Source organism: Lissotriton helveticus, chromosome 8, assembly GCF_964261635.1.
Source record: "Lissotriton helveticus chromosome 8, aLisHel1.1, whole genome shotgun sequence".
Taxonomy (NCBI): domain Eukaryota; kingdom Metazoa; phylum Chordata; class Amphibia; order Caudata; family Salamandridae; genus Lissotriton; species Lissotriton helveticus.
The window spans coordinates 1217007535-1217034893 of NC_136069.1; the positions used below are offsets into that span (position 1 = coordinate 1217007535).

The window sequence follows — 27359 nt, forward strand, 5'->3', positions numbered from 1 at the left end:
CAAGGCCTCATTAAACGGCAGCAGAGGCTCAGTGGAGCTTGCCTGCGGTTTAAGGACCTCGGTGAGGAGCTTAGTCCTCACGGCCGCGACGGGGAGCTCAAGGTGTAAGGCCTTGGCCGCCCGCGTCAACACTACACTGTGAGCAGCCCCCTCCTCCGTAGCCACGGTGAGAGGGGAGACAAATCCAGTGTCTGGCGAAGTGTCAAGTCCACTGGCCTCCCCAAGCTCATATGTCCAATCCTGTTGAGACTGGCACTCCTGTGCCAGGGGGTCCATAGACCCCTCCCAATCAACCTCGTCACCCATCTCCTGCAGTTCAGGGTCAACAGATGGGGCCGGTTCGTGGAAATAGAAATCTCCATACGACGTCGAGAGCGCCGGAACCGAATCAAGGGTAGGATCGGGGACGGCGTCCATAGTAGGCGCCGGGGGCGACACCCGCCGGTGAGGTCGACCGGAGACGACCCGGATCCGGAAGCGGATCCAGTGAGGACCTGCGGCGCCGGGACCGAAGTCGCCGGTGGCGCCGGGGCCGAAGCACCCGACGGCGTTGGAGCCGAAGCATCCGACCCACTAGGCCCTCCAGCCGGGGCTATTGGGCCCGGAGGCGCCACGGAACCTGGCTGAAGAGGGAGGGACCACATGGCCATGAGGTACCGCTCGACCTCCTCTGGCGTCGCACCATGCCCAGGGACCGGAAGATGTGGGGCAGGCGGCGACGTCCGCGACTCCGTTGGAGCCGTGTGGGTAGTGTCACCCGAACCCCCGGCCGCATCTCGCGAGCGTTGGGGTGGGTCGGAGGAACGATGACATCTCTCTGACCTCTCATGCCTCTTACCTGAGGACTTGGATCCTGACGACCGATGTCCACTCCCGGAGCTGCGAGGGCTCTGATCCTGCGACCGGTCCCTCGACCTCCTGTGGGACCGGGACCTGGAGCGGCGCGGGCCGACTGCCGGAGCTCAAGTCGCTTGCGGGACCGCTCCCGCCTAGCTTTAGACGTCAGGGCCTGGCAGTCTGAGCAGGGGTGGTCGTGGTGATCGAGGCCTAAAAACTTGAGACACCGGCGAAGGGGGTCGGTAACCGACATCAGTCGGTCGCACTTGGAACAGGGTTTAAACCCGGGCATCCCTACCGGCACCGTCGGAGTCGAAAACACGAGTAGAGAAATGATCAAAAAGATCAAAAAGTTTAGTCAAAAAATGACTAAGGGGTAGAGCTTCTCCGATCTGCGCTAGCTGGCACGGAAAAAAGAAGAACTGACGTCAGCGTGCGAGGGCGGCATCTAAGTACTCCAACGACGTCATTCCGGCCCTAATGACGCTGACGACGGACGCGGAGCCGCGGACGACGCCTACGGCGCGCAGGGGTAATGCTACGCAAAATTTTCCGGATCCAGTCTGACGCCTAGGGATATTCTAAGGTAAGGAATCTATCACTAACGTGTCTCTTTCAGATTCTACCACCAACGACCCCCTACTCTACACAAACACCACTGCACTACCCTAAACCCTATATCTACCCCAGCACAACCCCTACACTACACAAACACCACTGCACTACCTTAAACCCTAAATCTACTGCCAGCACAAACCCTACACTACCCAAACACCGCTGCACTACCCTAAACCCTAAAACACTACCCCAGCACGACCCCCTACACTACATAAACACCACTGCACTACCCTAAACCCTAAAACACTACCCCCTACACTACACAAACACTACTGCACTATCCTAAACCCTAAAACCCTACCCTCAGCACGACCTCCTACACTACACAAACACCATTGCACTGCCTTAAACCTTAAATCTACCCCAGCACGACCCCCCTACACTACCCAAACACCACTGCACTACCCTAAACACTAAAACACTACCCCTACACTATACAAACACAACTGTGCTACCCTAAATCCTAAAACAATACCCCAGCATGACCCCCTACACTACCCAAATACAACTGCGCTACCCTAAACCCTAAAACACTACCCCAGCACGACCCCCTACACTACCCAAACACCACTGCGCTACCCTAAACCCTAAAACACTACCCCCTACACTACACAAATACCACTGCACTACCCTAAACCCTAAAACACTACCCCAGCATGGCCCCAGGCCCTATTATGTACTAGGGCCTTACAGAGGAGGTCATGCTAATCACGTGGGTACCCCAACGCATAGTGTTCCCTAGTGTATGTAGGTGTTTTCACTGTATTCTAAGTGTATTTTAGCATACCACTGGCTCTAGGCCTGGTTAGAGTCAGTTACCACCAGTGGGCACCGGATGATTTTGTAACAAGGCCTATTTCTGCTCCTCTGTTGGTTCATTCTGCACATGTCTTGCTTCTTCCTGCACTTTTCTTCATCTTTGTGGACTTCTGTTGCTTCTTTCTGCATTTCTTTTGCTTCTTTCTGTGCGTTTTTTCTTCTTTCTTCACATGTCCTACCTCTGTAGGCATCGCTAGAAACTAGCATTTGAAAAACCTTTGAAATTCACTGAAAAAACTATAGGTTTCAGGCATGTTATAGTTAGAAATTAGCATTTTTAAAAAACCTTAGAAATTCACAGAAAAAAACATAGGTTTCAGGGGTGTTACAGTTAGCTGGACATTTCATTCATACAAAATTATAGAAATGTTTCTGTTATAGTTAGTTCTGCTAACTATAACTCGCGCCCCTGCAATGCACTGCTGATGACGTCACATACTACATCACTCATGACATGGTCACTATCTAACTAACTATAACGGAGGAATTTCAATGGTTTTGTATAAGTGAAAGGTACAGCTAACTATAAAACTCCTGAAACCTATGTTTTTTTCAATTAATGTATATATATATATATATATATATATATATATATATATATATATATATATATATATATATTAACAAATGTATGTTTGTCTGTCTGTTTGTCCTTTATGCATTACTACACCATTCATCCGATCGCCATGAAACTTTGGAAGTTGTTGAGTACACTCCCGCGAAGGTTTCTGGCATATGCATTACTACCCCATTCATCCGATCGCCATGAAACTTTGGGAAATTGTTGAGTACACTCCCGCGAAGGTTTCTGGAATATGCATTACAACATTCATCCGATCGCCATGAAACTTTGGGAAGTTGTTGAGTACACTCCCGCGAAGGTTTCTGTCATAAATTTTTTTAAATATCGGCCCCCCAGGGCCCTCATAATCTTTCGAATACTGATGTGGGCACCAGACGGAAAAACAACAAATTGTGTATCCACAAGCACTTGAATAAATAAATAGAATTAAAACACCATTCATCCGATCGCCAGTAAACTTTGTGAAGTTGTTGAGTACACTCCAGCGAAGGTTTCTGGCATAATATTTTTTTAAATATCGCCCCCCCAGGGCACCCATAATCTTTCGAATACTGATGTAAGCACCAGACGGAAAAACAAAAAATCGTGTATCCACAAGCACTCGAATAAATAAATAGAATTAAAATGACACTTTGAAATGTTTTCCATATTAAAATGAATACGTTTCAATAAAAATGACACAATGTAAATTGAATGTTATCATGACGAATTTCCCTGAATTTCCTTTCTTCGGAGATCGCAGCAATGCGCGATGGGTAAGTTAGTATATATATATATATATATATATATATATATATATATATTTATATATATATATATATATTTATATATATATATATATTCGATGCTCACTGGGGTGTCCAACACAGAAAGCAGCACTCGAACGCAGCTTCGCTTTCCCTGTAAAAACCTTTAATGGTATGCATGTCATCCATTCTCAGTCCTAAATAAAGCACACTTCCGCAGCCTGACGCGTTACGTAACTTCACTTCATCAGAGACTAATCAGTCGAAAGAGGCATTGCGGGTCACGCCTCCCTTTTGAATAATATCCTATGCTGTGATGCAGCTGCTCTGAATGAGACTGTATGTAGTGTTTCATGGGAGATGTAGTCCGCCATTTGTCTTCAATGGACGCCCCTTAAAAAATGATAGCGGGATACAAAGCTCTCCATGAGCCCAAAGAAGCGATGAAATGCTCAATTCAGGAAGCGCATTCTACTGTTGAGTCCCACATTGAGACTCAGTGGCCCCCATTGAACCTGGGGTGGTGCTAGCTCAGCAGCAGGACTGTCGCTTATTAATTCGATGCTCAGTGGGGTGTCCAACACAGAAAACAGCACTCGAACGCAGCTTCGCTTTTAAAAGCTTTAATGGTATGCATGAAATTCATTCTCAGTTCTAAATAAAGCATAGTTCCGCAGCCGGACGCGTTTCGTAACTTCATTTCATAAGAGGCTAAGCGGTCGAAAGAGGCATTGTGGATCTCGCCTCCCTTTTAAACAATATCCTACGCTGTGATGCAGCTGCTCTGAATGAGACTGTATGTAGTGGTTCATGGGAGATGTAGTCTGCCATTTGTCCTTAATGGATGCCCCTTATAAAATGATAGCTGGATACAAAGCTCCCCATGAGCCCCAAGATGCGAGGACATGCTCAATCCAGGAAGCGCATTCCACTGTTGCGTGACTTATGCGTAACTGTGTGGGGTTGAAAAGTAGTTGTGTAGTCTCTTTGTGGAAGAAATGTTTGAATATCTTTAGAAGAGAGAGCCGGTACCGGACTGTCCTTATTTTTTGTGTTCCTTGAGGGTGTGGTTGGTGTCCAAGTTGAATCCAGGAGACTTGGCATTCAATGGGAGTTGGGGTTCAAAGATGTTCATGTATTGAGCCAGGTTTGCACGTATCTTGTTTGTTGTTCTTGGCAAATAAGAGGAATTCGGTCTTGGTTAGGTTTAGTGTCAGGTAGATGCTGGACATCTAGTGCAAGCAGATGTTTGAGCATTGGAAACCTGACGCAGAAGAGTGTTTCAAGTAGAGTTATATATCATGGGCATATTAATTGATCTTGATGCTGTTATCTGTGAGTAGAGCATCCTCTGGCTCCATGTAAAGGTTAAAGATGACAGGAGACAGTATGGAGGCCTGGGGCATCCTTATGTGATAAGGATCTTTTGTGACCTAGAGGTGAACAAACTGGTCTTCGTTGGAATAGTAGGAGGAGAACAAATGAAGGACATTGACAGTGAATCCCATTCAAGACTCAAGGGTGCGTGGGAGGGTGGAATGGTTAACTGTGTCAAAGGTAGCTGAGAGTTCTAGCAATATCAGGTGGGAGGGGTCATCTTTATCTGTAGTCAAGAGGGCATTGTCTCGATATGTAAGGTTCTGATCTGCATGTTGCTGCATGATCTGAAGCAAGACGTGTAGGAGATAGCATTGATGTCATCTTGACGCTGAACATAGAATGCTTTTTCAATGATCTTGCTAGAGGATTGTAGGTGAGTGATGGACCAATAGTAGACAAGGTCACAAGGGTGTAGTGTAGGTTCCTTTAGGATTCAGTTTCAATGTACTCCCCAACTATCTAGGAGATATCTAGCAGATAGTCGGAGTGCATTGGAACTGAATCCTGGTCTCATCAAATTGTGTCCTTGCAGACCAAAACATATATTTTGAAGTACAGGGATTCTGACTTTCCCTTTCGATTTATACTTAACGGATAATTACCACAACCCGCTCGCCCGTAAGGACACCTAAATATCCTTAAACATATCATCACTGATCTACTATGTGACACAGAACTGAGAGTAGAGTGGCAAAATGGCAATACTAACTGGGAATAGAATATCATTTAGTTTCCCTTAGAAGTCAAATTTATGGACTAATTATTAAATAGTCCTGAGGAAGTCGGTGTTGTGGCACACCACACGAAACATGTGTTGGCTAGGGCCAATTGTGTTAAGAACCTGAAAGATTGTTTTAGTAAAAAAAGATAAAAATATACAGCTGTGGGTGGACAGTATTTATATACAAGTGCTGTCACCAACTGAAAATTTCATTTTATATTGACTTGGATTGTTGGTAGGACGATAAGCAAGGAGACAGGGATAGCAAAGTAGTTGATCCAGTCCAGGGGTATAGGGGGTTTGCATAGAATTGTTGGTGATGTTGAAAAGGAAAGGTCGAGGATGGGGCTTCAGGAGTGTGTTGGTTGTGTGACATGCTGTGCCCATTAAGTGTATCAATGAGGTTTAAGAGGGTGTCTCTTGAGTTTTGAACTTGTGTTGTATGAGAGTGAAGTCACTCAAAAGAGTGGTGTCTGCATGTCAGATGGACGAGGTGGTGGGGAGATTTGAGAATTCATAAATGAAGTCTTTGTTCTGCCCAGGAGTCCTACAGATGAAATGGAAGGGGGTGGTGTAAGTTGCACAGAGTGGAAAATGGCATGTCAGCAGCATCACTGAAAGGAGTGTTGCTTGCTTGGGTGCAGGACTGGGAGGACTTATGGATGAAAGTGAGGCCTCCTCCTTTCTTATGTGTGTGGTCTATAGATAAAGGATGCAGGCTATGGGAAGAAGGATGTCTTGGATGTGTGATGATGTGTGCTTTACTATGTTTCTGTGATGAAGTGGGTGTCAAGCTTGTGACTTGAGGTACGATCTGCAATGTCTGGTGCGTAGAGTACTGCAGAGCGAGCACTGTTGGAATGTGTGTTCTGTAGATTAAGGATGAGTGATAGTTAGTGAAATGTGTAAAAGATAGGGTCTATGTATTGTTCAAATGCTATGTGAGTGTCTGAACCATATACATCTCAGTGTGATTGGCAGTATGGAGTGTTGGGTGCACGTGATTGTATGCCCAGTTTTCCATTCCTCCCTTTTAAAACAGGTCTCAGTCACCTCCCGTTTTCAGTTAAGGGACACATAAAATATGAAGTCCGATGTATTAGGCATTCTAGATGGAGAAATAACAAATTATGAAATAATGGGACACATGCATCAAATCTTTTCCTGTTCGCAAATGGGCTGATTCGCAGAATCATCCCGTTAGCGAATGGAAAAAAGCCTTTTCCTATGCATGTAGGTTTTGGCATTCGCAATTTGGGTCATCGCAATTTATTTTTGATTATCTAAATTATGATTGCATTTAGGGAATCACAATTTGCGATTTTCCAATGCTGATGCAAGAAGCCTTTCCTAAATGAAAACTGGGCATTTAGGAAACGCTAATTACCATCAACTTCAAGTTGGTGGTAACATGTGCATGCTTTGAAAAATGCACAAAAATGCTTTTTTCAAAGTGCCATGTAGCGCACACATGCCTTTAGGGTATGTGTGTACTTCACATGTACACACCTACCTTTTTTTGAGGGGTGCTTCAGGAGGGCCTTAGGCAGCCGGGTACCCTTGGATTTGCATTTGCTATGTGTGATTACCAATTTGGTAATCGCAATTAGCGAATGCAATACCATTCATTCCTATGGGCCTTTAGGACCATAGGAATAAATGGAGTCACATTATCTAATAGTGATTTGCAGTTACTGAATCGCTATTAGGTAATGTTAAGGAATCACACATTTTTTTACGATTCCTACATGCATAGCATTTTGCGATTTCAAGATAGTGAATCAGTAAAATTTGCTATTTGGGAAGTGCAAAATACAGGCTTGATGCATGTGCCCCTTGATCTCTTGGAAGGCTTATGGATCAGAAAATTAGAAAAAGGTTAGAAGCGTGTACTTTCCCTTTACCATTTCCAACTGGTGAAAGAGGTTGATATGTTGACCAACTGTAGTAATCCATGTAATGCTTGTTCTGCATTCTCTGTTAGAATTGTTATCTTACATTTCCACTGTAACATTCTATGCACTGATGAGCCATTCACTACTGGGCTCCTACTAAAGGTGGTTGTTCAAGCTGTCTGTCCCAATAAAGCTACAGACTTCTACTTGGCTTCTTGGCTCTATTTACTACATAAATTTGGCGACGACTGGGATCTTCAACCCTACATCAGAACTCATCAAAAAAAAAAAAAAAAAGAAAGAAAATTCGCCATCAAAAAAAAATTTTTACTTCAAGAAAAGAACCCAATCCTCAAGAGCCTTTCCAGTGAAGTTATGAGACATTGACAGCGTTCACCTGTACAGCTTTAAAGATATTAAGGTATTTCTCTTGTTTATATGTGTAAAGATTGCACCAGCGGCTGTGTTAGCTTTCTGTGCCTTGATTGCACCAGCGGCAGTTTGTGTTCATTCCCCTTACGTTTACCTCGCTCTTTCTAGCGACATCTACATGTACAAAATCTGCCTAATGATTGACTACCGACTTAACGCGACTTTTGTGTCCCAAAACGCCACTTTTCTAGAGTTTTTCTCCTCTTATTGACTGTTACCATATTTGTATTTTTTCAAACTCACTTAACGAGCGCTCCTGTCCCCTCGAGCGCTTCTGTCTACACGAGCGCTTCCATTCACACGAGCCTGCTTCCACACGAGCGCTCCTATCTACGCGAGCCTCCTTCTTCTATTCCAGCGCTCCTGTTCCTGTTTCGTCATCTCCACCTCGTCATCACACACGCATCACGTTCTCACGTATGCGTATGCGTTCCAGCAACCATTTTGTTTCGCGTCTCCATGGCAACCACCACGATCGTTTACAAACTATAAGTACGATCGTCTCTTCAATACTTCTCTGATTTAACGCGCTTCTAAACCACGTTTGTAGATAAAAACGGACTACTTTCCACAGTGATTCCTTTTCATTTTTCTCTACTTCATGAAAAAGAGAGACATTTGGAAGAAAAACTTTTAAACCACAAAATTCAGAATCGACTGGTACTAACATCTTCAGACAACGGTGACTACTTTTATTATTTTTATAATTAGTCATTTTACTTATTTGGACTGTTTTTCGTTTTTTTTTGTGAAACTAGCTTTGAATTATTTACAATGTCTAACAACATTTCTACTCCTGCACATTTCTTACCTACAGCAGGTGATCCTAAAGTAGAATGGGATCTTTGGTTCCCTACAATTTTGGCTTACGTTGACGTTGTTGAAGAGGATGGTTGTTCTCCCAAAAGGAAGCTAGCATTGTTAAAAAATTGTCTGGGTGGTGCTGGTCTAAAAGAACTACAAAGCTTACCACCCATAGATAGTACTGGTGCTGGGGATTCAAACGTTTTTGATATTGTTATTAAACAACTAAGCACTAGGTTTGGCAGAAAAATTAACGTTGTAATGGAAAGATTTAAATTTTATTCAAGAATACAAAAAGAGGACGAGACAATTGAAAATTATGTAGCCGCTTTACGTACCCTGGCTGGGTCTTGTGCGTTTGAAACCATCAATTTTGAACAGGTTTTGAGGGACCAAATTATGATGCGTACTAAAAGTAAGAAAATCCAAGAACGCCTTTGGATGGGTACTGATTCCTCTCTTAGTGCTGTACTAAACATTGCCAAAGGCATTGAACAGTCTGAACTTTTTGTGAACGAGATTAGAGGCCAAGACACCAAACCTAAAGTTGTCATCCCTGAGGTTTCTTTAGTCAAAAATTTTAATAATTTTAAAAAGAGTTCTTTTCCTCCCAAAAAGGATTTCTCTGGTAGAGAAAATAGGTTTCCTGTTAAAAAATCCCAGATCATTTGCTATAGGTGTGGTGCCAATGATCACGTTGGCAATTACAGAGGTTGTCCAGCTTGGAACAAGGTTTGCATAAAGTGCAAAAAGTCTGGCCACTTTAGCAAAATGTGCAAATCCCCTCAAAAAGTAAATTTTTTGTCTTATGAAGAATGTGATGATACTGAACAACCTTCTGAAATTAACACTCTGTTATGTGTAGGTGATTCTGAATGCAAAGGTTTTCCCACTGATATCATCACCATTGATGGTAAGGAAATTTCAATGTTAATTGACTCCTGTGCCTGGTATACCATCATTGGGAAAGATATTTTTAATCGACATTGGAATTCAACCAAGTTGTTACCACCAGACATAAATCCTGGTGGGTACACTGGTAAGAGAATTAACATTGAGGGCTACATGTGGGCTGAGATCAAATTCAAGGATAGATCCATTAAAGGGAAGGTTTATGTATCTTCCAAAGGAGCTTCCATTTTATGTTGGCCCCATCAGTACGACCTAGGTATAAAACTTGACCCCAATGCTTCCCCTCCGGTATACGTAGTCTCCCCTGAAAACAATTTCATTACACAATTAAAAAACAAGTTTTCATCCATCTTTTCAGATAATTTGGGGACCTTTGTGAATTTCAAACACCGCATAATTCTTAAGGACTCAGCCATACCTGTTCGCCATAGAGTAAGAAATGTTCCCCTGGCTTATCGTGAAAAGCTGAAAGACATTCTTTCTGACTTGGTAAATAAGAAGATTATTGAGCCTGTTGAGTCCTCTCCATGGGTTTCGCCAGTGGTTTTGTCACTTAAAAGCAATGACGAACTCCGTCTATGTGTTGACCTACGGAGTTTAAATAAGGAAATTTGGATTGACAGACATCCCCTACCCCACATCCATGAACTTATTTCCACTCTGTCTGGAGCATCGGTATTCTCCACTCTGGATTTAACTAGTGCATACCATCAGGTATTGTTACACGAAGAAACAAAATTTCTAACAACCTTCATCACGCCGGAAGGCATGTTCCAATATTGTCGCATGCCTTTCGGCCTAGCTAGCGCAGCCTCTGTGTTCCAAAGGCTGATGAAAACTGTGCTAGAGGGTTGTTTGGGTGCAATTGCATTCCAAGATGATATCCTCATTTATGGTAAGAATCATGAGGAACACGATATCAATCTAGAGAAAGTCCTCAAGTCTGTTCAAGAAAAAGGTTTAACACTGAAATTATCTAAATGCAAGTTCAGACAGAGCAAAGTAGAATATCTTGGTCATGAAATTTCTTCGGAGGGTATTAAACCTAAGTTCAACCATATACAGAGTATTTTAAAAGCTCCGGCACCGTCTAATAAGGAACAATTAGTCTCATTTTTAGGTTTAACTGAATTCTATAGTAAGTTTGTTCAGAATTATGCCTCTAAAGTACACTCCTTAAGGTCTTTACTAAAGAAAGATGTAAAATTCAGCTGGTGCAAGGACCAGCAGTTTGCTTTTGACACTATGAAACAAGAAATAGCTAATGCTCCCTTCCTCAAACCTTTTAACCTGGGTAAAGAATGCATAGTATGTGTGGATGCTAGCAATACTGGTTTGGGTGCTGTTCTAATCCAGAAAAATGATGGTGCAGAATATGTAGTCTCTTACGCTTCCAGGACACTGCGTGGTGCAGAATACAATTATTCTACCATAGAAAAGGAACTTCTGGCTTGTACCTGGGCTTGTGAGCACTTCAGACAGTTCATTTGGGGTACCAGCTTTCGTTTAAGAACCGACCACAAGCCTTTAATACATATGTTAGCAGCTGGTGGTGGCAGAACTTTAACCGCGCGTTTGGCCCGTTTGGCTGCCAAACTTCAAGAGTTCCAGTGCATTGTAGAATATATTCCGGGTCGCTTAAATGTACATGCCGATTGCATGTCCAGGTTACCCCTTGTCAATTCTATTTGGCCTCATTTTTCTGACTCTGACTTTGATGTGGTTTTTAACATTGATGATGTAAATGAATGCAACAGTACAGGTCTGCATAGCATTTTGCGATTTCAAGATAGTGAATCAGTAAAATTTGCTATTTGGGAAGTGCAAAATACAGGTTTGATGCATGTGCCCCTTGATCTCTTGGAAGGCTTATGGATCAGAAAATTAGAAAAAGGTTAGAAGCGTGTACTTTCCCTTTACCATTTCCAACTGGTGAAAGAGGTTGATATGTTGACCAACCAGTCCAGATACCACAGCAGAGTACCAGTCTACAAGACTGTACTCTGTAAATCTTCTGTTCAGGCAGAATACCTTTTATATCTTCTGTTTTAGAGTGAACTGGATGTTGTGTACTATGTAGCGTCACAAATACTGTAAATAAGAGCAACATTTCTCAATGTCATTTATGTGGTGAAAACGCTTAGCATGACAAATCTTTGTAATGTAACATCATGAATCTCTTGGCAAGTCAACATGGAACAAAAGAGTAATGGGTCCATTGACATTCTGTACTGAGGTCCATGTTAAGCACTGTAGGTGGTAGCACTTTGGTTTTCACTCTGCAGCGTATGAATAGGATGTACTTGTAAGTTTTTAAGGAACGCATATTCACCAAGGGCCAGATGTACGACCCTGACATTTTGTGACTCGCAAATTGCGCCGCTTTGCGACACGCAAAATGCAATGTACTACAGTGTAATAGACACTGTTAGCAATTCCATTGGGTTCGCAAATTGCATGCCTCACCAATATTTATGAGGCAAGTGCAATTTGTGACTCCATTGGGAATGGCTAGTACTCTTAGGAATGGTGGCCTGCCGGGGTCAGCAGACCACCATGTCTGGGACTGCTTTTTAAATGAAGCAGTTTTCTTTTTTTAAATGCAGCCCGTTTGCCTTAAAGGAAAAGGGGATGCATTTAAAAAAGAAAAATTAAACTTTTCAGTTTCATTTTTTAAGGGCAGGCAGTGGTCCCTGGGACCACTGCCTGCTCTTAAAAAATATTTTCTCACACACTCAAAAGGGGTAAGGGGTCCCCTGGCGACCGCTTTCCGTTTGCAAGTGGTTTACCTCATACTTGAAATGGGTGGTAAACTGCAAGTGTTTTACGGCCGCAAATGCGGTTGCAAAACAATAGTACATGGCAGTGAGTCTTGCTATTAGGAAGGGATGCCCCTTCTTAATAGCGAGAGATGCAAACGCTATTTTGCAAGTCAGTGACTCGCAAAATCGTTTGTACATGGCATTACCCTTTTTTGCGGTCGCAAACGGGACGAACACCCGGTTGCAAGCGCAAGAAAGGGTCATACATCTGGCCCCAAGTGAAATACGCTTTATGCATCTAGCAAATGTTTCTAAGTACCTTAAACACCGATTCCAAGCCATTCTTCGATTCATCTCTACAAAAAGAATCTACCACTTGGTCAAGTTTAAAATTCCTTCTGGAGGAAATAATTTGAAGTCACGTGAGACCCGCATGTTCACAAGCTGCTATGAGTGAAAGGAGCACCCGAATTTCGAGAAGACACAGATTAATATGTGCTTTCTTTTATTAAGCTGCATGTGACTTGTAAAATTCAGATTCATAATAAACATTTAAGACAATACGCGCTACAGTTTCAGACACACAAACGTGTCAGTACTGTTACAGAAACTGCGGATCAAAATGAAAGTACTTCCACTGGATGCCGATTTGGATTTCCAAAGGCAGAATGAACAGCTTCATGTTTGCAGACAAACGCAGAGCTACAGGCAAATCACCAAAATCCACCTGGAATGCATATTTGGCCATTCAGTTTATAACAGACATCTCCACTACAGTTGCTCCCTATGTGGCTGGCTATATTACAAAGTAATTGACATTTGAAATGAACATTTTCTGAGAAATCTTTAGCTCAAACATTGTACAGCTCTAGCTTCAAGATCCTGTCACTTCGCAAATTGGGTAATATAAAACCCGTGATTACATCAGTTGCTCTGCCCTGTATGGTAAGTGCAAAAATATACTTAGTATGAGCTTAGGCCCAGCTTCTACTACAAACAAGCATTGGCATAGCCAATAGGTCTCGCCTTTGGGAACTTGTTAGTAAAATAAAACTGAAGAATAAGACTTCACGTTTACATTTACTTTGTATTTAGTATGCAGTAAATGTAAATGTGAAGTCTTACACGTATTTTTTTTTTTACTTACAAGGTCCCAAAGGCGAGACCTATTGGATTTGCCAATGCTTGTTACAATTTGTGATTCAATGTTATGGAGAAAAGTTTTTGGGAGGTTGACTAATTTGTGGTTGAGCTCTGCCTTTCTGTCTGGCTGATGTTTATAGCTCTCACCAAATGGTTGGAGGGGTGTCAAATCGAAAGGTATGAATTTTAGCAACAGTGACTATGTGGCACTTAGCTTTCAGATCAATGGCTTACGCTGGTTTTTGTGTGATAACATAATTCCTATAAGCTGTATGCTGCTTGAACAGGTTTATTGACCCTTCTTTGCATCTGATGCCTTCTGACTCGTCGGTTCCTGCAGAGACTCGTGACAAGTGCTGGTTTGAACTGTTGTTTGATGCACCCGGAAGCACGGGGTCCACACTCAGCCTCAGGGATGAACGAGTCCTGCATCTCTCAGTTGCATTAAGCCCAGTGCTGGGGTGTTAGACTGCTGTTAAAAGTTTAAATGCTTTTATTGCATGCTGTGATTGTGTCCGGTGAAGCTTGATAATACTGGGTGCTGAGACTCATTGAGGCTGGAGAGGCCAGAGGGCCCAAGAGTGACTTTGTGCGGCTCTTTGCTGATCCCAAGGCTCTTCACTCACTGTCAGAGAGGATTGTGGGTGTAACTTTCCTCACTGTTAACTCTGCTACTGCAGTCTTGCTGCAGCTTAATAGCTTCCTTAAAGGCATTCTGGTTAATGCAGGGGGCTAGGCAGCGGTGCTGCGGCTGGCGGGAGGGTGGGAGGTTAAGGACAAACACGCAATAGCTCTCCCGGGGTGGCTGAATCACAAGGATGTCTGCATGGTGTTTACGGGCCGATCAGGAGGGAATGGTCGCAATAGATCATGGCTGCTTCTGGTCAGGGCAGGTTTGATCACAAGGGTTGGCCTAGACAACTTTTGAAGCCAGGCCCCTGATTCTCAGTCTTGATCTTAGATTCTGGGTCTCACTGCCAAGTGCTAAGTACCCAGCCCCCCTGGCTTTAAGACCCCGCAGTGACCGCCCCTCACCTTGTCGTGGTGTCGTGCCCTTGCAGGACCACTCTACTTCACTTGCCTTTCTTTGGTAGTTACCGCCTCATGGACGTCGTGTGCTCTTATATGATGGTATGCACGTGACGGTGGAAATGGGTGAAAGGGCGAATGATGCAGCGACTAGGCTTTGGCTCCAGGTTCACTCCTGTTTCTATGGTTGCAGCAAATTTTGCAGTGAGAGACCCCCAATGGCTGCCTGTAAGCCATCTACTGTCCCGTGTACCGGGCGGGACTCTCTGAATACGCAGGCAGAGCTGTGATTAGGAGGTTGCACTGACTCCACAACCTGCACCCCGACCTGGCGGGGCCGCCCCTGCAGTGTCGCACTCCTCCCTGCGCTGGGTGTCTATCACCACAGCACTCTGACCGCACTGCTCCCTGTTTTAAGGTCTTCGGACGGGGAGACCTCCACTCCCGCCGGGTCCCACTAGATGAGCGCAAGCTCTATGGAGTCAGGGGGTTGTTTGCTGGCACCTTGGCTCCCGCCCGTTCCTCGTTGGTCCTTCCTGCTGCTTGCGGCTTCATGCGTCAACCATACTGATGTAACAAGGTCCCTAATCTGTTCATCATTCTGTGCTTTATTTTTAACCATAATCTAATAATATAACGATTTTAAATTAACATGAGCCTTACTAAAAGTAAGAGGGGCTACGTGTTTAATCTGCACGCCCGTGGCTTTGGCAGTGTTTCTACACACCTGTTGTTAGAGGAAAAAAAGTTGTTTGGAAAACATCCGAAACTGATTTAGCTGGAGGTTGTTGAAATGTACTTCAAAGCCTGTTCTCCCGTGGCTGTTCAAGGACAATGGAAGATGTGCTACAGCATTCCGGTCTTGGAGGCGGCGAGCTGAGCTGAGGCTTGCGGAGCGTGGTACCTGTCGCACCCCAGCGCGCAGCTGACTCCCCCGCTGCAGCCTCATGAGGGCCGCGCATGCCCTCACGTACCCTGAATCCCTTCACCTCTTCGTGTGAAGGTGACTGCGGAATCAAAGTGTGGTTTAGAGCTCCGTTATCTTTATTTTTTATCACTTCATGTCCAGAGGTGTGTTGGAACATCTTGTGTGCAGGGATGGGACTAACAGCCTGATTCATGTAGGTAAATTGCACTCGCAAAGGGCCAGATTCTGAGAATCTGGCCCTTTGCGAGTGCGATTTTTGCATTTGGTATTCATGATACCAAATGCAAAAATCGCTATGTAAGAATTCGCATATTTGCGTGGAATGGCATTTAAGGAATCTCTAATAGAGATTCCTCAAATGCTATTCATGACACAAAACAAAATAGCGATTTTGGACTTTTGGGGCCGCTATTTACCGACAGGTCAGACCTGTCGGTAAATAGCAAAAACTCAGAAAAATGCTTTTAAAAGCATTTTTCAAAGTTGCATGTAGCACACACACATGTCCTTTGGACATGTGTGTGCGCAACACCTGTCCAAATGTGCATTTTAGGGGTGCTACAGGGCGTCCTTTGGACACCCCTGGCACCCTTAAAATCGCTATCTTAGTTGCGAGTAGCAAATTGCTACTCGCAAATCCCCATTCCTTCCTATGGGCCTCTTGGCCCATAGGAATGAATGGGGAGTATTTGCGAGTAGCAAATTGCTACTCGCAAATAAAGAACATGTAGGAATCGCTATTTAAGTAGCAATTCCTACATGAATGCCGTTTTGCGTGTCCTCAATAGCGAATCGCTATGATTCGCTATTAGGGACACGCAAAACGGCATGTACATGAATCAGGCTGATAGCCTTTAATGGCAAACACAAGGGCAAGGCTGGGACCCCTGGAATGTGCTGCGCATGAGGGACGGTGCTCAAATGTTTGTGGGCTCTAAGTAGGAGCAACAAGGCACGGTCCATTCAAGCTCTTGCTCGCAGGGCTGATTTATTGGCCAACTGCGAACTTGCTTGTTCTCAAAAGCACTTTGTTGAAACTTCAGAGAGAGGCGGTGAGCTGGGGTTGCATCCGTTTGTAAATTCCAGATTTGTGCTAGCTTTCTGACACATTAAGACGTTCATGGCGCGTCTCGTTGCCCTTCCAGATGGCCGTTTCCCCGACTACGACAAGATCGAGCTGGTGTTCTCCGGAGGCCCGGAAAGAATTCAAAGTGAGTGATTGCGCGTTCACGCACGGAATGTTCTATTAACTATCCCAAAAGAATGGCGTCACGCTATGGGGGGCCTGGAAACGCCGCAGAGTTTGCCTTAGAAGTAATAAAAACAAGCCTGCGCGCCTCGCGCTGAAAGTAAAACGAGGAGAGGAGGAGGCAGCAGGGAAGGGGACAGAGGAGGGGGCCTGCGCCTGTTTCCCTTGTGAGAGCGAGTAGGAACCATCTATTAATCACAAACAGATGGTTTCAAAGCTCGCTCCCGCAAGGCAATTGCCAAACGTACACATTGCTATTCAAAGCAATGCAATGCGTGCACGTTTTTTGCCTCAAAAACGGATTCGATTTCTAAAGGTCTCCTCCTAGGCAGCGCATGCACGCTGCGTAGGCGAGACCTAAAAAGTACTAAAATAATTTGCAGAGGTTTAAAACTTGACTCCTAAAGATCTTGAGGGTAATGATATTGCAAAAAAACACAAGCATGCTAGATACTTGTTATCCAACATAGAGTTCAACTCTGGAAAGTGTCTGTCAATACGAAATTGTACAGTATAATACAGAAACATTTTGAGGAGAAACAAATAGCTATTAGTTTTTCAGTAAGAGGCTGTACTAGTTGTTATGTAAAGACATAACACACCAAGGGCCTTTTTTAGAGTTGGTGGGCAGGATATCTGTCATGTTTGTGACACAGATATTGATTTACATGCCCTCATAGCACAACTACAGGAGGAACTACTTTTCATTTTCAGAAATGTCATGGATTAAGAAGACCATTGTATTCTGCATGGAACGTCTCACTGAAATTATACAAGCTTCAAGCCAAAACCAATGTATGTAAGTGTCTAAGCAAGCATTGAGAAATGTTTTCTTATTTAAGTGCACACAACCTAGGTACACAAAAACACACATCACAACACGAAGTGCATGACCCTACACTTACAGCAGATTGCGATTAGGGAGTAACTACACGAAATAAGGTCTAATCCCTGATGTGAGGTTCTGTGGTTTTCGACTCCGCTTTGTATTTAGCCGCCATCTTGTGTTCAGCCGCCATTTTGTGTTGCCTCACTCAGGCAGCACGGCGAACACAGTGTTTTTGCTTTTTCAGCTGCTACGTGTCTCGTCTGTTAAAGAGTAACCCCTTGTCCTTGATTACAAAACCGATGTCAGGGCCTGCCGAGTTTGTTAAATCCATGTCTAGACTGATTAATCCTTGTTTTACTCCACTGTTTGGGTCCCACCATTCTTTCTGACTTTATCTTATTTGACTGGCCTTCGCTATTCTCTTCGTGTATTCTCTTGTTACATAAACTATCCTTTGAAGCATACGAACATGTTCTACCACCTGCAAATTGAATTACGGGCACCAGTGTTGATTAACTTGAGGGGGGGAGAGCACACGGGGTCAGAAAGGAGGGTGTGTTTTGGACACTCGATAGCTTGTTTTCAAACTATTCCTATTCGTTAGTTTTGTATGTTTTGGGAGTGGGCATTGTAAACCTATGACCTATAAGAGATTGTAAGCCACGGAGTTAAGTGGCAGTCTCCTAAGAACTTACCTCTGTTGTACTTCTTGGACAACTGTGCTTGGCTGCAGCTAATAAATTTGATTTTCTACGCCCAACAGAGTGTCTCGTGTCTCTGTCTGACAAGGCAGGTGAACCCGGAGATATTAGGCGTGCCCTGCGCCGCCCGGCCCATAAGGCCCGGTTCTCCAGATGAATGGTAAACCAATACCCGAAATGCATTGGAAGCAATAGTCCATATATTATGAGTTGTGAAAGCAATTTTGAAATGAAAATATAATATATGAATAAAATACATGAATTGATTGGAATTCACCAAGTAGTGGACTTCTTTTCATTATAAAAACAGAGACTATTTTGCAGGACTGAAGTAGTGCCCAAGGGGGACACATCCCATGAAGGAAGTACAAATTTGATTTCAAATAAAGACGTTCAGAGTAAAGACACCGCCCCGGGAGCACACACCAACTAGTACAAACCAAGCATACAACTTTATGATAAACCACGTAGTTGCGCATATTCCAACCTAAGAATTCTTATTTAAGTGCACACAAGCTAGGTACACAAAAATAGATTTATATTTTGTGCATTGCTACTGCATGAACTGAATGGGCCACTCATAACATCAAATGCATCAATCAGTGCAAACATCTCATACCCTGTCATTAAGGGAAAATATTCCAGTCCTGGCCTTCTGTTTCAGCCTAATGCACTCTCTGTGTTGTAGTCCTGGTTTGCTTCTAAGGAACTAAACAGGCCGAGACACCCGATAACGATTTGAGGGTGAAACATTCAAGACTGATACGGAATGCCGAAGAAGATAGAGGCTCACTAGAGGGGATCCCGCAACCCAACATTTAAATCACACATAATCTGATGCATCATCAGTTAACTGAGGAACTTACACTGCGGTGCTAAGCCCCTGATGTGAGACCTTGGAACCCTCTAAGGCGTAAGCAGCCCTGGAAGCCTGTGTGGTAGAAAACAGTGAGAGGTCTAACTCTGTGTGTTGGCTGGGGCCTAAGGTGAGCGAGCACTCGGGAAACTGGTAGACAGAAGACATGGGATGGGCTGCGACTTGAGAAACTGCAGCACTGACGTCGGAGCAAGGAGATGCCGCCAGAGGTGGTGGAGCCCCTCCTGTCTCCAGTGGTGGGTGGTGTTGGGTGCCAAGTGTAGAGAAGCAGCCTGCTGCTGAGAGAGAGTCCGGAGGGAACTGCTGGGGCAGCTAGGTCCTTGAGTGAGGCGACCCTGCAGTGGACCTGCCAGAAGCCGTGTGAACAGAGAAAAGGACATCGTTGCACAGATCGGCATGTAAAGATTGTAGCGGTCCAGACGGCCTAGTGCAGATTGGACCGATGGAGGTGAGGAGAGGTGCGTGTCAAGCTGGTGCAGTGGGAATGAGTGCACACGGGCCCCAGTCAAAAAGTAAACAAAGAGGTGGAAAAAAAGAGAACGCAGACGTGCATTTGAGAGGACCTCCCCCTCCCTGTTGATTCTCGAGTGGAAGTAGCGGGAACAGCCGGGGTGTTGATCGGTTGCAGGTGCCGAAATTCAAATAAGCAACACTGGGGGCTCAATTGCAGGCTCAAGTAGCTCATTGGAGTGGCTGGCCCCGGGGCACACCAAGTAGGTGCCTGCTGTGAGCCCTCATCGACGCAAGGTGCTTGGGGGACTTTCAAAAGCAAAGGTCAGCCTGCAGAGGGACAGCGGAAGTCAGGTCTGAGCTACAGGTGTCTAGGTGAGGGCACAACTGAACTTTACTTTACTATCCCCCACTGTACAAGAGGAGGTGTGAAACTACTGCGCTATTTCCTAGTGAGTTACTAGAACAGGTATCAGTCATTTTCCTACATTAAAACTATGTGCAAGGTCTTGTCACACAGTGATGAAGTGGAACTGAGGACCCTAGGGGTTTCAGGAGACATCAGAGGGGAACAGGGTACGGACCACTCATGGGGAAACCCGACAGGCCGCGTGGAGTACCTCAACAGCACATAGGCAGGCAGCGGTGATTACCCCAGAGGGCCTGGTGTCCCTGCATTGGTTACCCCCAGTCACAAACCTTAACCAGGATGTCAGGTGGAAAATCAACATGCGGCTCACACCAAACAAAATTAGACAAGTTTATGATGCATAAAACACAAAAGGCGGCAGACAATTCGCAGGACCAACCTCTGCCCCTCACCTAGCCGCCGCTGGAGGAGGGGGACCTCACACTCCGTGATGGCATCGCGGCCATAAGTGGAGTACGAATGACACTAGAAAGACAAATGGACTCAGTCACGACTGTGCAGTCACTCCTCAAAGCGGGCCTCCGAAATATGGTCAACAGAGTTAAAGAGGTGGAAGACACAACAGTTGACCTTTAGGCAGACACAGAGCTACTGATGAAACAAGTTGACAAACTGCAAGCCACAAGTAAACTGCTAGAGACCAAACTTGATGAGTATGAGGGCAGATTTCCATGAAATAACATACAAATAATAGGGGTCCCTGAATGAGCATAAAGGCCTGTGGCGGACCTCTTTGTTGAGGACCTGGTAGTAAATCACCTTCAGCCATGTGGTCTATCTCGATTTTTCTCAGTTGAAGGGGCGCACCGGGTCCCTGGGCGAGTACCAAAAACTGAGGCCCTGCTGAGGCTGATCCCGGCCTGAATATTCCATTTTCGTGACCGAGATGAAGGTCCAGAGGCAAAGGAGAAGTTTCTTAGAAGTCAAAAAAGAGCTGAGAGACAAGTGCGTAAGTACTCCATGCTTTCCCAGTGAAGCTGCACGATGAAACGGACGGCAAGGTGTGGTTCTTCACAACGCCCGAAGAGGCCTGGGAGTAGATGGATGGATAGAGAGTGGTGGCCCATATTGCAGGGAGGCAGGGAGGGGACATTTCATATTTTCCAGTGTTGAAGGACAGTTTTTCAGAGATTAAAATAACAGGGGGAAGGGACTACACTTTTATTTAGTTGTGTTTTGTTTGATTGGTTGGAAAAGGTGACAATTGAGCTGCTACTCCACACAGAGGGACAGCGCTGAACTAAATATAAGATGTCCATTCCGGCCTGACCTCTGGGACAGCAGACCAATGAAGGGGGGGAGGGGACAAGGAGGCTCTCAGACGGAATATGGCTGCTTGCATGACCACTGCTGTGTTGTGGCTTCTATCCTGGAATGTTAAAGGCCCGAGGGACAAATTGAAATGAAGGATAGTGCTCCAGTACATCAAACAACACACCGAGACGTAGTCCTGTTACAGGAAACCCACCTATTTGGCAACACTTGTAGAGCATTAGACCGATAGGGATATAAAATAGTGGCCCATGTTGGGTTCACCTCAGGGTCCAGAGGAGTTGGGATACTCCTGAGGAAACTGTTCCCTCTCGTAATGGGACAGACCTGGACAGATACACAGGGCAGACATGGAGGGTTATCAGGTACATGGGAAGGGAAAACTGTGCTTATTTTGAGACGGTGTATGTTCCCCCAGCACTACATAACATAGCCTTCCCAGACCTGAGCAAAGTTGTTCTGGGGTTAGGAAAGGGTTTTAACCCAATGCTGTGTAATCAGAGGGACTGTTTCCCTCCACTTTGCCCACGACATGGACACTCTCGAATTTCAGACTTTCTTACCGCCATGGGACTCGGGGATGTGTAGCAAACTCACAACCCGGATATATAACATAACACATTTCACTTTCGTGCACACAGTAGTCTTTCAAGAATAGATGTAATTCTCCCCCTGGCTGACCAAGAGACCAATTTTCGTGAGGTGTGACACCTACCAGGAGGAATCTCAGGCCATTCTCCGATAGGGGCAACCTACAATATGGGAACGTCACGCCCCCGGGAGATAATCTCGCTGAACCCATTGTACATAAAAGGCCCACGTGTTAGGAATGAACTGATAGAGACTACAGAGCACTACTTCAAAGAAAATGAAGCATCAGTAGAATCCCCATAGATCCTATGGGAAGCCTTCAAGGAGGTGGTCAGTGGGTAAGCAGTCTCCCTCATGGTGGAGCACCAAAGGGACTAAGGGAGCCATGGAGAAGTTAGTGAAGGAGATACTGGACTTAGAGGTGGAAGACTCCGACACCACCTGGCACACCCTAGGTCTTAAGAGGCAGGAGTACAGAGATTTAGCAGCCGAGGCAGCAAGGGCTGGACACTTGGCCACGCAACACAAAAGTTACAAAGTGGGGGACAAAGCAGGAAAGTTATTGGCCTGGCTGGATAATCGTGAGTGAGTAAGTAGGTGGGTTACCACTATTAGCACTGCTGCAGGGGTAGTTTTAAAGGAACCACTAGAAATTACCAAAGCCTTCGCCACCCACTATTCTCTCCTTTACACTCCACTACAGCCACGGGAGCGGATGCTACAAAGTTGTTGGCGGACCTGCCTTGTCCCACCCTTATCCCTGAAGATCCAGCACTGATGGAGGGCAATCTCACAGACAAAGAGGTAGCCCAGGTGATTCGAAATATCCAGTCCAGTAAAGCTATGGGGCAAAAGGTCCTCCCAATAGAATTGTACAAGCTGGCAGCCTCTAGGGTGGCCCCTTACTTGAGAAACATGTATTTGGAAAACTGGAAGGAGGGGATGCTCCCCAAAGACCAACGATTGGCCTCCATAGTGGTCATTCAGAAGGAGAGCAAACCAAGAGACAAGTGCACCTACCATCGCCCCATCTCACAGCTTAATGAAGAAGTCAAAATCCAAGCCAAATTACTAGCGTCCCGACTAATACAAATCATCCCTAAACTGGTACACCCAGATCAGTCTGGATTTATGCCGGGGCGAAATACGGCACTCAATTTGTGTCATCTTCAAGGAGTACTTGGGCGGGTGGAAACTATACAGGAAGGTGCAGCGGTCATATTTCTCGATGCCAGTATGGCCTTCGACACGGTTGAATGGCCCTACCTATTCTCTGTACTTGAGAAAATGAGTTTTGAACCCAAGTTTCTAACATGGCTGCGGCTCCTCTATGCAAAACCACTGGCACAGGTGGCAGTGAATTGTAGAACACCCAAGATATTCCACCTCCAGAGAGGAACCAGACAAGGATGGCCCCTCTCACCACTAATTTTTGGTGTGATTCTTGAGCCCCTGGCGACGTGTTCGGGAAGGCCCATTGATACGGGGACTGGTTTGGACAGAGGAATGGAAAGATAGAATATCCTTTTTGCGGACGACGTGATCCTTTATGTGGCAACACCACGTTCCTCCATAAGTAGAATACTGAATATTTTCACAAATTTTGGGAAATATTCCGGGTACACCATTAATTGGTCCAAGTTCATGATTTATGTACAGCGCTGCCCGGCTCCAGCCCTGCCGCCAGAGCGTGCAGCAGAGGTAGTGACAGATGGTTTCCGCTGCCTTGATATATATATATTACAACAAACCCAGAACTTTTTTACACCCGCAATCTCCAGGCTCCAATGACTGTATTGCAGGGAGATGTTCAACACTGGAGGTCACTGCCGCTCTCTTTACTTGGGCAAACAGCCCTATTTAAAATTATGGTGCTCCCCCGGTTTATATACGCTTTGCAAAACATGCAATTCTCAGTTCCAGAATTCTATTTTGGGGCAATACAAGGTGAGCTAAAAGCTCTATTGTGTGACAGAAAACCCAGTGGATAGCCACTAAGAAATTGATACAGGGTGGTATGACCGTGGGATATTGTTGCCTGATGCCCAGAAATATTACTGGGCTGCACAACTGGCGGTTATTAATCAATGGGTGCGCCGACGGCAAGATGAACCTGCATATCAGATGAATAGATATATCTTACGCCCAGGAGGATATGTAAGGGCACTGTATAAAGACCCTAGACACTTCCATCTCATGTGACCAACAAAACACAAAACTCAACTTTGATGTGCGGTACATAGAAAGCTGGGGTGACACTATAAGGTAACACAGGGTACGCCGCTATGGGACACAGGGCGCGCTGGGTGCGCTGAGCAGATTTCCCGGCTTTGACAGGCGGGACCTCATTGGTATCTCCAAAGTGGGTGACTTATAGTCAAGGGGGGAGTGATTCCATTCCTCACATTGCTGCAAGAATACAACCTGGCAGTCTCCCAAAAATGTTGGTAGCTGTAAATTAGACACGCTCTCCTGGCGGCCATCCCAAGAGGGGAGGAGCTCCCGGGGTTTCCACATTGGAAGATAGGCTTCTAACTGACCATATGGACTGTAGAGCAATCTCCCTGACCGATCAAAAACGATTCAACATTTCCTGGCTCTCTCCTTCATCTCTGAGAACAGCAGCACACCGACTTGGGGAAAATAGTAGACAAGGACTGGCTGGAGGTGCTAGCCTCCCCCATATTCGCAAGGTTCAGATTGCTGCAGCTAAGGATACTTCATAGATACTACTTCTCCTACTCAAGATAGGCATGGGATATGACTCTGGTTGTTGCAGACAGTGTGGCAGGGAGGGTACATTCTATCACATACTATGGGAATACCCAGCTATCACAGGTTTCTGGGAGGCAATAATACACTGCATGCATGAGGTGTCTAGGGGAGAGCTGGTGCCATTGCCTAAGTGGTGTCTTTTAAACATATGGAAAGCTACTGACCTAACCAGCAAAAAGAAGGCTCGGGTGACCTTTGGGATGATTATAGCCAAACGCAACGTTGACCATTTGTGAGAGAGCGTCCGCCACACCAACTGTCCAAAACTGGGAGAAAGATTTGGTCAAATGCATGGTGGCTGAGAACATTGTATATGAAAGCAGGGGTTGTCCCAAGAATGGGAACAAATCTGGGACAAGTGGAACGTCTATAGGGGTAGTCTGTGAGTAGGCCCCTCTGCGAGACAATTTGGTTCTTCAAGTTTGAGATATGATCTATACAAAGAGGGGGCCACTGGGGAACGCGTGAAAGAATATGGTCAAACTGCCGTACAAAGAGCCTGTGCACTAGGGATACTGCAGCTACCCTTGACTGCTCTGATGCACTTACTTCTGAATGCCTTGTTGTATTACCAATAAAAAGAACTTATAAAAATAAAAAAGACTGGAAACATACTATGCAATGTAACCCAACTGTATATGGCCTCATATTCTTGCTGCAAAAAGTGTCGAAACACTCTCTCAGAAAGGGACAGCATGCAGCAATACAGTGAATGACGTACTGGCTGACTCACTGTCTATCTTCTGTTTCAACTATTCCGCAACATGCATTTTCATGGTACGCTGCAAGGTGCTCCAGAACAAAGGTTGTCTTATCCCAAAGCTGTATTCTCCTCTTTTGCCCCCACTCAAACATACGCAAATGTACATCGGTACATCGGTATACATGACATGAAACTTGGCAAACACCAACAACATGCACGCACACACCATAAACAAAGTACACAAGCACATATTTATTTCCACACAATTAAGAAAAATTCCATTTTAAAACACAACACAATATACAGTAAATACATCCATAAGTATATATAAACAAACTGCAAGATACACCACACTTACACCTAATCAGTTAACATAAATTGGGTTGAGTACTGGCAGGCATTTACAGAGAGGTCCTGTCGAGTGTCATGCTCTTGATATAAAGGACTGACCGATATTATTCATAACTGTAAGTACAAATATTCTGCCTGGTTTGATATTATTGTAAAACATTCGAGAAACTTCCCTTGTTCTGTGTTGTTCTTACCTGCAGCTGATGGGTAACGAATAGTACACTTCTTTTTTGCATCCCAATCTTAATTGCCTTGTTGAACATCTCTGCTCCTACACAGGCATCAACCGCACTGAGTGGATCATCAAGCAGGACAACACTTTGGTCACTGTACAGGGCGCGGGCCATGCTTATTCTCTGACGCTGTCCCCCACTGAGGTTGGCCCCCCGCTCTCCAATCTATACAGAGAAAAAAATATATGCAATCAAATTTGATCGTAACTAGGTAAACTCTAGGAGAGGTTGAGGAGACTAAGGGGAGAGGCCTTCCATTTGGCATAGCACTCCATACCAATACATTTTGTCAACCATGCATTACAAACCGCGCTAATCCAGTCCACAGAGAAAGGAAAATAAAGGGCCAAGATCAACTAAGATGACACCCAGCTGTCCACCAAGTCACACGCAGATGAGCATAGGATGCAAATAGATGCTTCAACTTAAGACTAAATATACACCATACCCCAGCCTGTCCAAAAGTAGGAGAAAACAGGCACATAAACATGACAACAGTCCCCATGAAATTCACACCCCACTAAGTCCTTTGAGTACCAAGCTACAGACAAAACGACAAATGCTTCCATCCATAGACGAGAAGATAAAAGAAGACTGTACAACACGAGATGAACTTCATTATTGGGTAAGGCACGAGAAGGGAACCATGGAGGTAATAAATGAATAATTCAGATGAGTGATAAAATTGGAGCCTGTCTGAAATGAATTATGGATTTGGGAGACATCAAGAAATAGGCTATCCCAGAATGGAGAACTGAACAAAATTGCATAGTTGTTGAATGAGGGGGAGGGAATGTCGGAGGCGCCCCAAAACTAAACTTGAAACTAATCATAAAAACCTCCATGTTGAAGATAATCTTTTGGCAGGGAAGTGCTGTTTTAGGTAGGCTCCCCTACAGCCTCAAATTGAGCCCCTAATTTATTCTTTGACCTGTTCTTGGTGAAAGTCCTAGGCATCATCACTTTAAACTGAAGCAATGTCCAACACACTAAGAGATGCATTAACAGAGAGATTTTTACAGTAACACAGTCTGCCACCAACTGTATACCTCTCAATTTTTCTTTTCCAGATAATTCTTTCCCACCTGCACTTCTCTTGTACTTAAAGGAAATGTCAGTTGTTACTTCACTGTTGTTTACATCTGGAGGTATTACGTCACAGTCATTAAATTACGGGCATCTTCACATCACGGCACTTACACTGAGAATACTTGACTTTGCATGTAAATTGATACATATAGTTTCTAATGTGCGTGTAATGTATATATTATAATTTTTAATATAGACTT

General features: G+C 44.8%; 1 protein-coding gene across 3 annotated transcripts in view; it reads right to left on the reverse strand.

Moving 5' to 3' along the window:
• Positions 1–27359, reverse strand: part of LOC144773252 (ATP-binding cassette sub-family C member 5-like) — a 2136031-nt gene that overhangs the window by 975313 nt on the left and 1133359 nt on the right. For all 3 annotated transcript variants that reach the window (XM_078658154.1, XM_078658153.1, XM_078658155.1), the window contains exon 14: positions 26032–26235. In XM_078658154.1, the coding sequence (XP_078514280.1) occupies positions 26032–26235 (204 nt within the window). The remainder of the gene's footprint in view (positions 1–26031; positions 26236–27359) is intronic.